Source organism: Epinephelus fuscoguttatus, linkage group LG4, assembly GCF_011397635.1.
Source record: "Epinephelus fuscoguttatus linkage group LG4, E.fuscoguttatus.final_Chr_v1".
NCBI lineage: Eukaryota > Metazoa > Chordata > Actinopteri > Perciformes > Serranidae > Epinephelus > Epinephelus fuscoguttatus.
Window position 1 is genome coordinate 13,348,178 of NC_064755.1, and position 13,044 is coordinate 13,361,221.

At 40.3% G+C, this 13,044-nt stretch overlaps 2 protein-coding genes across 4 annotated transcripts in view; both read left to right on the forward strand.

Moving 5' to 3' along the window:
- Nucleotides 1-3,820, forward strand: part of nup93 (nucleoporin 93) — a 46,624-nt gene extending 42,804 nt beyond the window's left edge. For 2 of the 3 annotated variants that reach the window (XM_049573091.1, XM_049573090.1), the window contains exons 17-22: nt 1,332-1,448; nt 1,562-1,680; nt 1,809-1,926; nt 2,075-2,158; nt 2,243-2,371; nt 3,480-3,820. In XM_049573091.1, coding sequence (XP_049429048.1) covers nt 1,332-1,448; nt 1,562-1,680; nt 1,809-1,926; nt 2,075-2,158; nt 2,243-2,371; nt 3,480-3,590 — 678 coding nt within the window. In that variant the 3' untranslated portion in view covers nt 3,591-3,820. The remainder of the gene's footprint in view (nt 1-1,331; nt 1,449-1,561; nt 1,681-1,808; nt 1,927-2,074; nt 2,159-2,242; nt 2,372-3,479) is intronic. The other variant, XM_049573092.1, reaches the window with a different exon arrangement.
- Nucleotides 3,821-8,631: 4,811 nt separating this feature from the next.
- On the forward strand, nt 8,632-12,509 carry zpd (zona pellucida glycoprotein d). The gene is made up of 10 exons (XM_049573103.1): nt 8,632-8,920; nt 9,103-9,154; nt 9,239-9,346; nt 10,052-10,260; nt 10,381-10,538; nt 10,661-10,775; nt 10,847-10,974; nt 11,067-11,250; nt 12,178-12,283; nt 12,372-12,509. The coding sequence occupies exons 1-10, from the start codon at nt 8,900-8,902 to the stop codon at nt 12,491-12,493; spliced, it is 1,203 nt and encodes a 400-aa protein (XP_049429060.1). The 5' UTR covers nt 8,632-8,899; the 3' UTR covers nt 12,494-12,509.
- The last annotated feature ends 535 nt before the right edge of the window (nt 12,510-13,044 follow it).

The window sequence follows — 13,044 nt, forward strand, 5'->3', positions numbered from 1 at the left end:
ATTCCCCTCAAATTCACCTTGCTGTGTGTTTCATTCTACCCACATTAGTCTTGTGAATCTGTTACTGCAAACTGACTGATCAAGGGGTGCACTGCAGTATATTACTACTTCGCTAATGACATGTTAAATTAATATTGCAGTGGTGGTTTATGGTGCTGTTCATACAGAGACTCCTTTCATTTAGTGCTATTCATAGGAGGAGGAAGCACGACGAAATATAGGAGTTTATGGTCTTAATTGTTTTATTTAAGTCTTATTCTGTACAGCATGATGCTCATTTTGTAAGTTATAGTCCCATTTAGTGTAAAATAGACAATAAAGCAGGACGGGCTTCGGGGTATGGCTACTTTGTGATTGACAAGTCACTACTACAGTGACCTGTCAATTAGGATAAAGGTGTAGCAGTGCGTCATTGACAATGCCTCAGTCAGATTCACCCTCTTCATCCAAATAGGGTCACTTTTGGCTCACAAAAACCAAGATGGAGAAAGGCTAAATGCCTTACTCAAGGCTTCAGAATAGGAGTCCACAAATTAAAGGGCGACATCACAATAGCTACATCCACTTCTCTGATACAGTCTATGATCAGCAATTAAATTGAATCCGATTCAATATTTAGATAAAAAAGAATATTATTACTATAAGTCTCTGTGCTGTGAAGTTGTCACAGTAAGAATTTGAGTTTAAAAATGCTTCTTTTTTTGTGATTTTGCTTTTGCATTGTAGTTATGAGTATACTGTAGTCTACAGTCTGTAGTTTTGTTGTTTAGAATTGCTAAAGTGTCGAGGCTGCACTTTTTAATATCATTGGAAAATATAGGCCTACTTTAATATAATTGGAAAATAACTTTTAACTTTGTGCCATCATTAAGAAAGAGCAATTTAGGTCAGGCCTTAAAGATTTTAATTAGTTAAAGAATTTAAGTACACCATTCTGCTGCAGCTGCGGTCTATCTGTAGCAGTGTTTTTTGTTGGATATAAAATTGTTGATGATGTTCTGATAGAATTTACAACTTACAAGTAAATTTAGTCGGCTTTTGTTGGTGGCTCATTGCTTTGGTAAACATAGTTAAGACATTAGTTTTTTGACATCAACTAACACATAGGCTGGGCAGTGCTGCCCTAACAGGATCCCAGTTCTACCTTAAAATTCTGCTGTACAGCAACTGATACATTTGTTTTCAATTTCTAATCTTTCTGGGTTCTGTCTCATCTATGTAGTGCAATAGAAGATGTTGAGAGATCAGATGCAAGGACTTTAATTATTGATTTATTTTACAGGATAGCTACCTTCTGCTCTCCTCTCACTGATCTTGTCTCCTCCCTCTAGCCTGGAGTCATAGATAAGTTCGCTGGGGACACCAGAGCTATCATCAGTAAAGTTGCTCTAGAGGCCGAGAACAAGGGCTTGTTTGAGGAGGCGGTCAAACTCTATGAGCTGGCCAAGGTGAGCAGGCCTGTCTCTGTGATCTCTGCATTCATGTACTGCACATGTATTTTTGCAAAGCCATCGTCATTTGCAGCTGTCGGTTTTCACCATATCTCTGTCTGTCTGTGTAGAACCCAGATAAGGTGTTGGAGTTGATGAACAGGCTGTTGAGTCCAGTCATTGCTCAAGTCAGTGCTCCTCAGTCCAACAAGGAGAGGCTAAAAAACACTGCAGTGGCTATTGCTGAGAGGTGACCACACACACACACACACACACACACACACACACACACACACACACACACACATATCATTCACTAGTTTAAATCTGATAAAGAGCATCCTGTAAAAACTGAGTAATTTCCTCTTTCCGCTGCAGGTATCGTGCTCAGGGCATAGCAGGAGAAAAGTCCGTTGATAGTACTTTCTACCTGCTGTTAGACCTGATGACGTTCTTTGATGAGTACCATGCAGGTCATGTTGACAGAGCCTACGACGTGAGTGCAGCCCAACGGTTCCAATAAAATAACATTTTATCACAGACTTAGTATGTGAAACCATGATTACTGTATTGGACTGATGATACTGTGTTGAATATTCGAAGCTCCTCTGTTAATGTCGTCCCTCCTTGTGTTTCTCTGTCAGGTGATGGAACGTTTAAAGCTTCTTCCTCTCAGTCAGGACAGCGTGGAGGAGAGAGTGGCCGCTTTCAGGAACTTCAGTGATGAGGTGAGAGTAAGAGCTACTAGACTTTCTCACAACACACAGCGTTATGCCTTTACTCTCTTTTAAAAGTGTCCTCTGTGTCCCCAGGTGCGCCACAACTTGTCTGAAGTGCTCTTGGCCACCATGAACATCCTGTTCACTCAGCACAAACGCCTTAAGGGGGCGCCAGCTGGCACACCAGGACGACCACAGAGAACCATAGAGGACAGAGACATGGTGAGACACAGCTGAAATAGATCAATAGTTAATTAAAGCACAATAGATACTGTATTTTAATGTCAATAGCAGTATTGATAGTTTGGAGTTTAAAAAAATCACAGTATGACTTCTGACCATGACATAATCACATAACATCAACAGAAACATTTTTAAGGATCATTTTAATTTTGTTATTCAAGAATTGTGACCAAAATGTCGAGAGTGCGACATTTTTAAATAGAAAAACACGCTTGTCATTGCTATCTGTAGGGAAAAAAACCTGTAATGTGACAGTGTAAATTCAAACTTCAGATATATTTTGGGCATTTTTGTACTGCAGTTTTTTGTTAGGAAAATGCTGACATATACTCTGATGCATGGGTCGAGCTTGTCAGAAAATATTGTGGGTTTCGGGCAGGCAGGTCATGAAGTGACAAAGCAGTGTTCTAAGTTAGCCTGATATAACTTACAAAACATTGTTCAATAATCCAGCTTCTAGCTTCTCTTCTCCACACAGGGTTTCAGTTATTCAGATTTTGACCAGGAAAGTCTGTTCAAGTTTGACATGTATAAATCTCCCTGGTCATAATGTCCATTAAAAACACTTCCCTCTGCAAATATGTAGGTTTAACACCATGTCCTGACCACAAGTAAGCATCTCTCTGTCCACACTGAATCGGTTAAATATGCACTTCTGTTACGTCATATAAACAAACCACCATCTGTATCAGCTGTGCACTTGAGATCATAGGTTTAGACATAACCACTTAACAGATGGGTGAGTGCCTGCCGTCTTTCTGTCATTTGTCCTTTTTAAAAGAGAAATCATACATTTTATATTATGATATTTACTGGAAATGGCATTTAATACAGCCAAGCAGGTCATACCTGAAATTTTCAGCTCCAGTTTGCAGGTCAGGTTTGGGTCATTGGTTAACGAAGGTTGGGCAGGGCATGTTCGCTCTCATAGCAGGCCAGGTTAGTGCTGGTTTTAAAAAATCCCAACCCGCACGCCACTACAGTATATGTATGATAAACTTACAATATGTGACGAGATCTAGACAAAAAGTCAAAATGGCAGTATGTTAACACTCTACATGTTGTCTCCCTCTTCTTCTCCTAACAGCAACTCCGCAGCCAGGCCAGAGCCCTGATCACCTTTGCTGGTATGATTCCTTACAACATGGCCGGGGACACCAACGCAAGACTGGTGCAGATGGAATTACTAATGAACTGAGACAACATCAACACACACACGCACACAGCTACAACCCAAACATTTTGGCTTTTGGAGACATAGTCACATTCGCACACACTCACTTGTCCACCATTTTGTTTTGTATAGAATACTACAGTCATCCTTGTGTTGACAGACACATCCTCATATCACCCATCTGAGTTCCCGTTAATTGTCTGATCTTTTTGTTCTCTTCTCTCATTTTTTTTCAGTTTTGTTGTTTCATATTTGTATCTTTGATTATTTGGAATAAAAAAAATTAAGTTTACTTTTCAGTTGTCTTTTTATTTTTAACCACTAAATGTTCATTATGTTTACTTTTACCTTTTTTCCATTAAGCCTCAGTTTTTGAAAAATCATTGTTTTCACAATGTTTGTTGTATGTGCAGAGCAGTCAGTCAAGTCTTTGATTTTCACAGTCGGAAAGACGTTCGAAGGAGAATTAAACAGTTCTGCATCTACTATGAAACTGAAAGTGAAAACAGACAAGTTTTTGCCTTAACTTATTAATATAAGGTAAACGAAAGCTCAATTTACAGCTCAAAGGAAGTGCTGCAACCGTTGCGCCACCACGCCAGGAAGTGGATTGTTAGCAATTGGTAGCTATCCCCAGTTACCAGAGTATCAGTGTAAAATCTGTATAGTTATTGTCCTCAATAGCAAAATGGTGGATGGTGGAACAATTGAAGCAGCTGTGAAAAACAGAATGCAGTGTGTGTTTGTCGTTTCTAGGCTCTGAGGTTTTGGTTGGTATTGCAACAGCAGCACCAACAATAATACCACTTGAAATCACTAGAAGCTGAAAAATTGATAAGTTGTCTGTTTCCACTTTTAGTCTTGTAATTTTCGAATCTATGTAACTTTCAAACTGGACCGTTATAAAGTCAATTTTACACTGATGCATTTTGTATTTGCAACATTGGGCTCAATATAATGCACACTTCTAACTCTCAAACATATAGGTTAATGTCTACAATCCCTGATCCTGAATGTTGCAGGACGTCACCATGTTGTTTCCACAGGCTGTAGTGTGAAACTGTGACACATCCGGTCCCCTGGCAGATGGTTGGTTGGCTTGAAGCCGACCGCAGGACTGGAGGGATATTTCTGTCTGTCTCTGTATCAGAGGGGTGATTTCTGGGGTAACAAAGGGAAGAGACATTTTTTAACACAAGCTGCAACACTTTCCTAATGTTAAGTCATTACATTTTACAGTATCTGACTATCAAGAAGTTGTGGGGTCCCAGTTTTACATATTCTATAAGAAGAATTAGCCTGTTTAATTTATCACTGGAATAGCTGGACTTTGTCATTATTTGGCTTCTTAGTGTCATTTCAACTTCAAACAGGTCCCTACACTTTGAGCAGTTTCAGCCTGAGCTGTGATTTCTCTTAGTATAACGCTCAAATGTAGCATGGCATCACCCAGCATATTGTACACTTTAGCAACCACGGGGAGTCTACCAGTGCATTTAGCAGCAAAAACTGACTCTAGCTGAGGTTTGCAAAGCCACCGAGCACATGCAAATCTTCAGCAACAATCACCCATCGTCCCCTCTGTTAAATTTGTGGCCCACGCTCTCTGTCCTTCAGTCTGGCCTGAGAGAACACAGATGGAGGCTCATTCTGTCTTGGCTGCTCCACACAGGCTAACTGTACGGAGATGTTAGGTTCATCCACGGCCACAGATAAAGCTGAGCCAAGTGCTATGGGATCCGTGCTGTTGTACTCCGTCCCAGTGTTGGGAGTCGGGACACACCACTGCCCCCCCAACGCTTAATAATATGCCCGACAATCTGAAAATCAGATGCTAATTAGCCAGTCACACTGGGGTTACTTAGTCTGCTGCAGAGCCCCTGGACCATGCACGCTTTAATATACTGTATTATCTTGTCTTTACATTATGATTGAATGAGTTCCTCTTCCTGTGGATTTCATACAACCTGCCTCGTCTGTTTGTGTGTTCGCTTTAATACAACCAGCAGCAGAAGACCTGCCTCTCAGGTGTGTGTGCCGCAGCTGGTGTTGTGAATCAGGCCGATGACAGACACCTCCTATAAGCCGGCTATTTCACAACACCAGGGTGGCACTGCACCACTGTCGACGAGACGGAGAATCACTACATGATGCTGCTGAGGGATATGATGGAGGGGCTGCATGAAGCAAATGTGTGTTGTGTTCACATGGATTTCTCATTGTCCATGGGTACAACATGCACATGCACACACGACAAAGGGTGTTTTTAAAAACCTGGAAATTGATTTCAGTGGACTGTTAACTGATATTTGTGTTGTTCTGCAATGCAACATGCTGTGCTGACTTTATGACTCTCCACCCAATCATAACATCAATTTCAGTTTTATTTCCCACTTCATGATAAGAACTCATTCACATTCATTAAGACATCTGAACCACACACACACACACACATATATATATATATATATATATACTGAATTAAATAATAAAACAGAACCAAGCTACTGTCACAGGTGTAAACACAGACATATTTTATTGCTTCTCGACAAACTTTGAAAGTTTTTCTAACCTGTCTGCTCTGTTAATAAATAATCTTGCCAACATTTCCTCTGTAGATTTGTTCTGTTGCTGTTTGGGTCCAAATAATGTGTGAAGTTGAGGTTGTAGCGGCACAATAAAATAAAAATTTGCTGCTTATTTAAATTTCAAACTAGGCATCAAAAGAAATTGAAATCTATGATCAGTAAAATAAAATGTACCAGGTGAGAGCAAGGCTTAAAAAAATGTGTGTCATGAGGTTTCAGTGGAGTGATTTAACTGTTTGATATGCTAATGAAATCCACTGGCAGACAGCAGGGTGTATGAACACAAACCTTCCTCACCATATGCTTTTGTTGTGGCTAATGGGACGTTTCCGAACAGAGAATAGATTTTTTGTTGTTGTTGTTCAAATTAACTATAGGCAGCCAGTTGTAACGGTGCAAACAACCTTTCCCATCTGAGTGTTTGTTGATCATTTTCTGTTTTCTACCATGAAGGATCTATCAGAGAGGGAAGGTACAGACATGAGTGGAGCCACCGCTAATAGGAAAGAAACAGATACATTATTATGTGAGATCATCTGATCTGCCACCAGAGATGGGCTGCTGCAAACCTGCCTCATCCATCATAGTGTTTCCCCTTATTAACAACTTATTCTGGCTCTGATCTGTCCCATCAAAGACAGATGGTCTGCACCCAAACAGGAGAGAGGCCTGCCTGATGATGTCTGAGAATATGGAGTGCAGCCTGCGGGTGTGACAAGTTGGCTCTGTAGGAAATACAGTGACCCAGTTATTGCTTTCCCTTAAGACATTGTTGAGCCCCTTCACTGCTTTAACCCGCTGACACTAAAAACCTGATTTTTATCCCTTCTCCATCAAAATCTTTCTGTACCTCCTCTTTCATATTTGAATGGTTTGGTTTAGTAAACGTGAGGCAGTCATTTTAGAGCTATTACGATCCAGTTTGTAATGTACAAACATAATTCCTGTTTGACTGCAGTGCTGTTTCACATACTAGAAATGATGATGGGGTAAAGTTTCCAAAGCACTGAACCACTTTGGGCTGATAGTGACATCTGCAGGAGACCCTTGGCACTTTGTTTCTATTCAAGGAAAAATCTATTGATGAAACAAGGCAAAATGCAGGTTGTGTAACTGACCTCAGCAGTGCCATCTGTGAAAAGTCACACAGTGCAAAGGTTTGGGAGGTTGGAGAAACCAGTAATAAGGTTCTCCACAACACATGCCAGATTTGAGTCAACTCAAACAAAAAATCCTTCTTTTCCCTCCCTCCAGATTGATAAATTGAATTTAAGAAAACACCTAACAATTCTTTTGTTACTGATCAAAATGTTTCTCAGTGAATAAAGAGACATTTTCAAATTGCTTGTTCCACCCAACCAGCCATCTAAAACACTCAAATATGTAATTTTCAGTAAAATAATACAGAAGAAAGAAGCAAATCCTAACTCACTCAAAGGCCCCTAATAGGGTACAACGGGGTAAGATGCCCCCTCCACCCTTACATTCCTCTCCTTACCAGTAGATAGCGCTAAGTATGCTTTCACATGTATTGAACCATGATTATGATCCAGTAAATTGTGACATGCTGCAATCTAGCTAGCTAAAGTTAGACCCAGAGGCCCTCTCAAAAAGGGGGTGAAAAGCCAGGGGCTTCAGGGGCATCCTGCCTCAATATATTATTTAGTTAGATTTCCTAGTAGATGTGTCTGTGTGAAGTACACTAAGAGTACAGTACAAGCTTGTACAGTATTTCCAACAGCTTGCCAACATTATTAGCTTGCTAGCTATCTAGAATTAGTCAGCATTTTCAGCAAGCATGCTGGAGGAAGACATCCCAGACACACTAGTTATTGTTATGCACCTAAACTAGCTCCCATATAATCTTATCATCACATGATTATATAGAGACTTGACACTGGTTAATAGCTACCAACACACATATCACCCAGAAATCATCATGGCATATCTGTACAGGACAAAAATACCAAAGAAAATAAGGGATTATTTATAATCTAATAGTTTTTTAAAACCCTATTTATAGTTTATGTAAAGCGAGCAAATATTTTATATTTTATAATATGTTTTGTTATAGATCGCTACCAGCTATTTTACCAAAAAAAAGAAAGAAAGAAAAATGGTGATTGGGATGGGTTTGCCTTTTCAAATGCAGACAAAGCACATGGCACCATTTTAATTAAATGTTAATTTTTCTTTGAACACAGGCATATTTCTAAGGTGGCAATCCAAATTACTCTCAAGGGCCTGTTTTCTGCCTGACATATAGTTGGAAGGCGCACTCTCTATGGGCCCATTGCCCCATGGGCCCCTAGTGCAACTGCCCTGCCTGCATTGTCTATATTTACACCCCTGTTGGTGTGCTTTTACAACAAAATTGGCCACTGTACTTTTTATCCTAAGGGGGCGTCATCCTCCATCTTACCCAACACACAAGTTTTTGTTTTATTAATAGCTGATTTTTTTTTTTGTTCGTTTGTTTGTTTTTAATTTGCAAGCTAGCACAATTAACTGGAGTTTGATATAAAATAAATAAATAAAATATAAATGGTAGGTTTTTTACCGTGCGTGAAGAGCGCGTGAGCAGCACAGGCCAAACGGAGCGTGGAGGTTAACAGTGACAGGTGTTCATCATTTAGGAGCAGCAGGTGTTGGAGACGAGGACAACAGGAGAGAGCGTCGCGTTTGACGGAAAATACCGCATTTAAAAAGGAAAATTCATATATATTTACGCAAAACAGAACAGTAATGATCCAAATCGGCTTGAAGGTGAGTGTAGATAAAATAATTATGAGCATTATGTAAGAAAACGAAACTAAATGTCTGTGTAGCTTAGAGTGGGCTCTTTTAAAATGAACAAGCTAAACTGTCAGTGTAGCCCAGCTATATGGTCAATAGGTCAGATTTAACACTTTGCATTGTTAAAGTGGAAATGTTAATTCTTCAACCAGCTGAGCGTGGTCCTCGTGCTTCTCGCTGGCTTCACGCGCCACCGTGTTGAGGGTAAGACTGTCTACTTGTGTTAAAATGTTAAATGTTGTAGCTTTTGGAAGTATAAAGTGTAACGTTACTGTGTTTATTGTACAGGTGTCTGCAGTGTGGAGCATTGCACTGACCGCACAAGATGTATTCTGTCTAAAGACCAAAGAAGCTGCAAATGTGCAGTTGGATATTATGCTGACCAGTGTGACAAAAGTAGGCACAGTTTCTGTTCTTACAATTTACTCTACCTGAAAAGTTTTAATGTGTCACAAAAGGAGCTGTGAGTTTAGAGTCACCATGAAATGAATGTAAAATTTCTAAATGGGGACCTGCGCAATATAGCAATGCCCCTAAAGGAGACACAGCTTAAAATGGTTAAAAAAAAAAAAAACAGGGACCACCATACTAATCCTCAGTCTAGAAACATTAGATCCTACATTTCCCATAATGCAACAGGTAGCATCATCTTAGCGTGACCCTTTCCAAGGCTTTTCACACTGCATTTTTAAATTGCTGCATTCATGTACTCCTCAGATGATCCCATTTATTGAGTTGAGAAGTTGTTCCTCAGTGTTCATGAGCATCATTATGTGGAAACAATATGGCCGCTTCAATGAACTTGTGTTGTATTTTATTATTCAGAGCATTTAAACAACACATTGATAATAGTTTGAAGCTTATATTACAAGCATTTTTCCCCCGGACTTGTTGCTGCACCAGTGCATCCTCTAGAACTACTAAAATATTGCTTTACCTGACTAAAGCTGATAATAAACTTTTCTTACTAATTCAGATTACTGTAGGCTACTTGAACAACATTTAACAGTTACAAACTAATAGCCTATTACAAATTACATGTGAGCAAAAAATTGACATGCAGTATGTGAATTACTAAAGCCTTACTTTTTGTTTTTATAGATGCGCACATCAAAGTAATATGCAGCAAAGACTTCATAGGAATCAGAGTGATAGAAGATTTCTTCAGGTATCACAAGGTGCCACTGGAGTCTCTGCACTTGCCCAACAAATCTTGCCGTGCTCAGAGAAAGGTCATCAACGGTGTGCCGTACTACCTATCCAAGATATCTAAAGACAAATATGTAACCTGCGGAGGCAAGCCGCTGGAGGTACGACTGAAGCAATTAAATCTTAAAAGCCAGGCACAAATCTGTCACTGTTGTTCAGTGTAAAAATATGATTTTAACAGTTGTTCTTGTCAACCCCACCCCACCCCACCCCTTTTACAGAAAAACTTCACTCACATCTCCTATTCTCTGAGTCTACTGTCAGACGCTCAAGTTACTGGAAACATCATCAGAGATCCAGTCATTAAGATGGACTTCACATGCTTCTATCCATACATCAGAAGAGTCAGCCTGCCTTTCCCAATCATCCCCTTTTCCACGTGAGGAAGATAACAGACTAATTTATACATAAGCAGTGCCCTACAAAATTACAGAAGTTCAGAGTTGAAGCTGTGCACTCACCAGACCGTTTTTTTTATTCTTGCTTGTTCTCTGTACACAGCGAGACGGTGATGCGTGTAGATGAACTCGATGCCACGATACAGATGATGTTGTACACTGACCAATCCTACTCTAAGGCCTACAGTAGTGCCCCCACCATTGAACTCAGAGACAAGGTAACGCTCCTCAGTTTAACTAAATAATATCATTTTGGAGTATCATGTCAGTGATGGTTTTATGTGTCCAGGTGTATGTGGAGGTGACAGTCACAGAGCCTGCAGATTTCTTCCTGCTGCGGATTAACGAGTGTTGGGCCACACAGTCTGCCCAGCCGAATACTACGGAGGAACTGGTTCACACTCTGATTCTGAACGGGTAACAGCAGCTCTCAATATCCACAGTTCATTTCACTTAATATGAACTCCAGTCAAGTCATTCCTACTCCTCTTTTCCATCTCTTTATTCAGGTGTGTGAACGACAGAACTGTTTCCTTTCTTAACACGAGCGTGGGACAGTCTGGCCATAATGGAGAGAGTTCCACCATTCGCTACAGCTTCGACATGTTTCGTTTCACAACAGAACCTCACGAGCTCTATCTACACTGCACTGTTCAACTGTGTGAGCCAGACGACCCCAAGTCCTGCACACCTGTGAGCTCACTCATCTTACTTACCTGGTGTTGATGCAACCTGAGGCATTATACTTGTTTTAAAGGGATAATTCACCCCAAATGCATATTTTTTTCCTCTTACTAGTAGTGCTGTTTATCAGTCTAGATTGCTTTGGTGTGAGTTGTTGAGTGTTAGAGATATCGGCCGTAGAGATGTGTGCCTTCTCTCCATTATAATGGAACTTGATGGCACTCGGCTTGTGGTGCTCAATGCACCAAAAAATACATTTGGAAAAACTCAACAGCAATCTCTTCTTCCAGCAGTCATGACCTGTTTACTCAAGATAATCCACAGACTTTGTTGTGAGCAGTTTCACGTAGGAGCTATCGTCTTTCTGCCGAACAACACCTGCTAACAGTATCGCCGCACAGAAGGAAGCGTGCCTTTACTGCTAGCTCACCTAGCACCACTGAGCTAGCTAATGTTACTGCTCAGTTGAGGAGGATGCCGTTAATGTTTACATCTTGCACTGTCACAAGCACAAGCCTCTCGTCCATGAGTAGATGCACACTTCTTCTACATGGTGATACGGGTGGCAGGTGAAGTTTGGAAGGAAGAAAATAGTTCCTACGTGAAACTGCTCACAACAAGGTCTGTGGATTATCTTTAGTAACCAGGTCCATCCATTATATTGGAGAGAAGGCAAACATTTCCACAGCTGATACCTCAAACACTCAGCAACTCATAAATGATTAGCACTACAGATTAGAAGAAAAATATGTATATTTGATTTTGAAGTGTCCCTTTAGCCCTAAGAAAATAACTGTGAAAATGGACATATAATGCCCTCTACTTACCCTTGGAAGGATCTGTATCATATGAAGGATTTAATGTCTTGCCTGTTATTTTTTCAGTCTTTTCAGTCTCACTTTCCTCATGTCTTGATTGATTTTGTTTTCTCTACAGAACTGTAATTCTATCACTAAGAGAGAAGCGGTGAGAGCAGACCCCAGTCTGGGCCTCCTCTCATATGGACCCATCAGGGTTGAAATGCCAGACAGACCTCAGTCCAGTAAGCTCCTGTTTATTTGTCACTGTTTTTTTTTCAGTGATACTTTCTCACTGTGAGACCACAATTATCTCTTTGGCTTGTGTTTCAGGCTTACTGACAACGGTGGTGCTGCCTGTAGCAGGTGTCTGGACTGTCGGCTTCTTCCTTATCATCCTCATCACTGTGGCCAAGACAGGCAGCAGGAGGCTGGCACCAATGGGGGAGCACTGACGAAAGTATTGCTACTGTGGGCAGCTTGAATAAAACTTTAAAAAGTGTCCATATCTTTTTATTTCTGTCCTGGTACATCTTTCCCAAAACAAGTGTTGTGTCACAGCAGGGTTATTCAGCTAAGTTTTTAACAGGACAAAAATGTGGCCAAAGTTAAGGTTATAAGGCATGCTGACCTTTACTTTTAACAGCAAATTCAAGTTTGGGTCAGCACGTAATATTTCATAAATTAGGTCCCTTAAATTACCTCAGTAAGCACCATGTTGGTTTAACCCTTTTTTATTTGGGTTTAAACAAACTGAAGATCATGAGAGTTGCATTAACCACTGCAGGTCCTGAGAAGATCCCAGGGGGGAAGGCTTTTATTTGCTAAGAGAAATGAAACACTTACACAACAATGAAAGTTTCTATTCTCAGAGAAAAATTGTGTTTTATTTTATCTTAAAATACTGGAGGAAATATTTCCATTTTCATTAGAAACTACATTTTCCATCAGTGCATACATGATATACAGACTTGTTTTAGAAGACATGTAGTTAAGTCTATGCAAT

Bases quoted from the DNA above. Each gene is read 5' to 3' on its own strand.
- zpd (XM_049573103.1), top strand. From the start codon at position 8,900: ATGATCCAAATCGGCTTGAAG. The intron at 9,155-9,238 runs GTAAGACTGTCT...TTTATTGTACAG, and splicing joins CACGCGCCACCGTGTTGAGG to GTGTCTGCAGTGTGGAGCAT. The intron at 12,284-12,371 runs GTAAGCTCCTGT...CTTGTGTTTCAG, and splicing joins GCCAGACAGACCTCAGTCCA to GCTTACTGACAACGGTGGTG.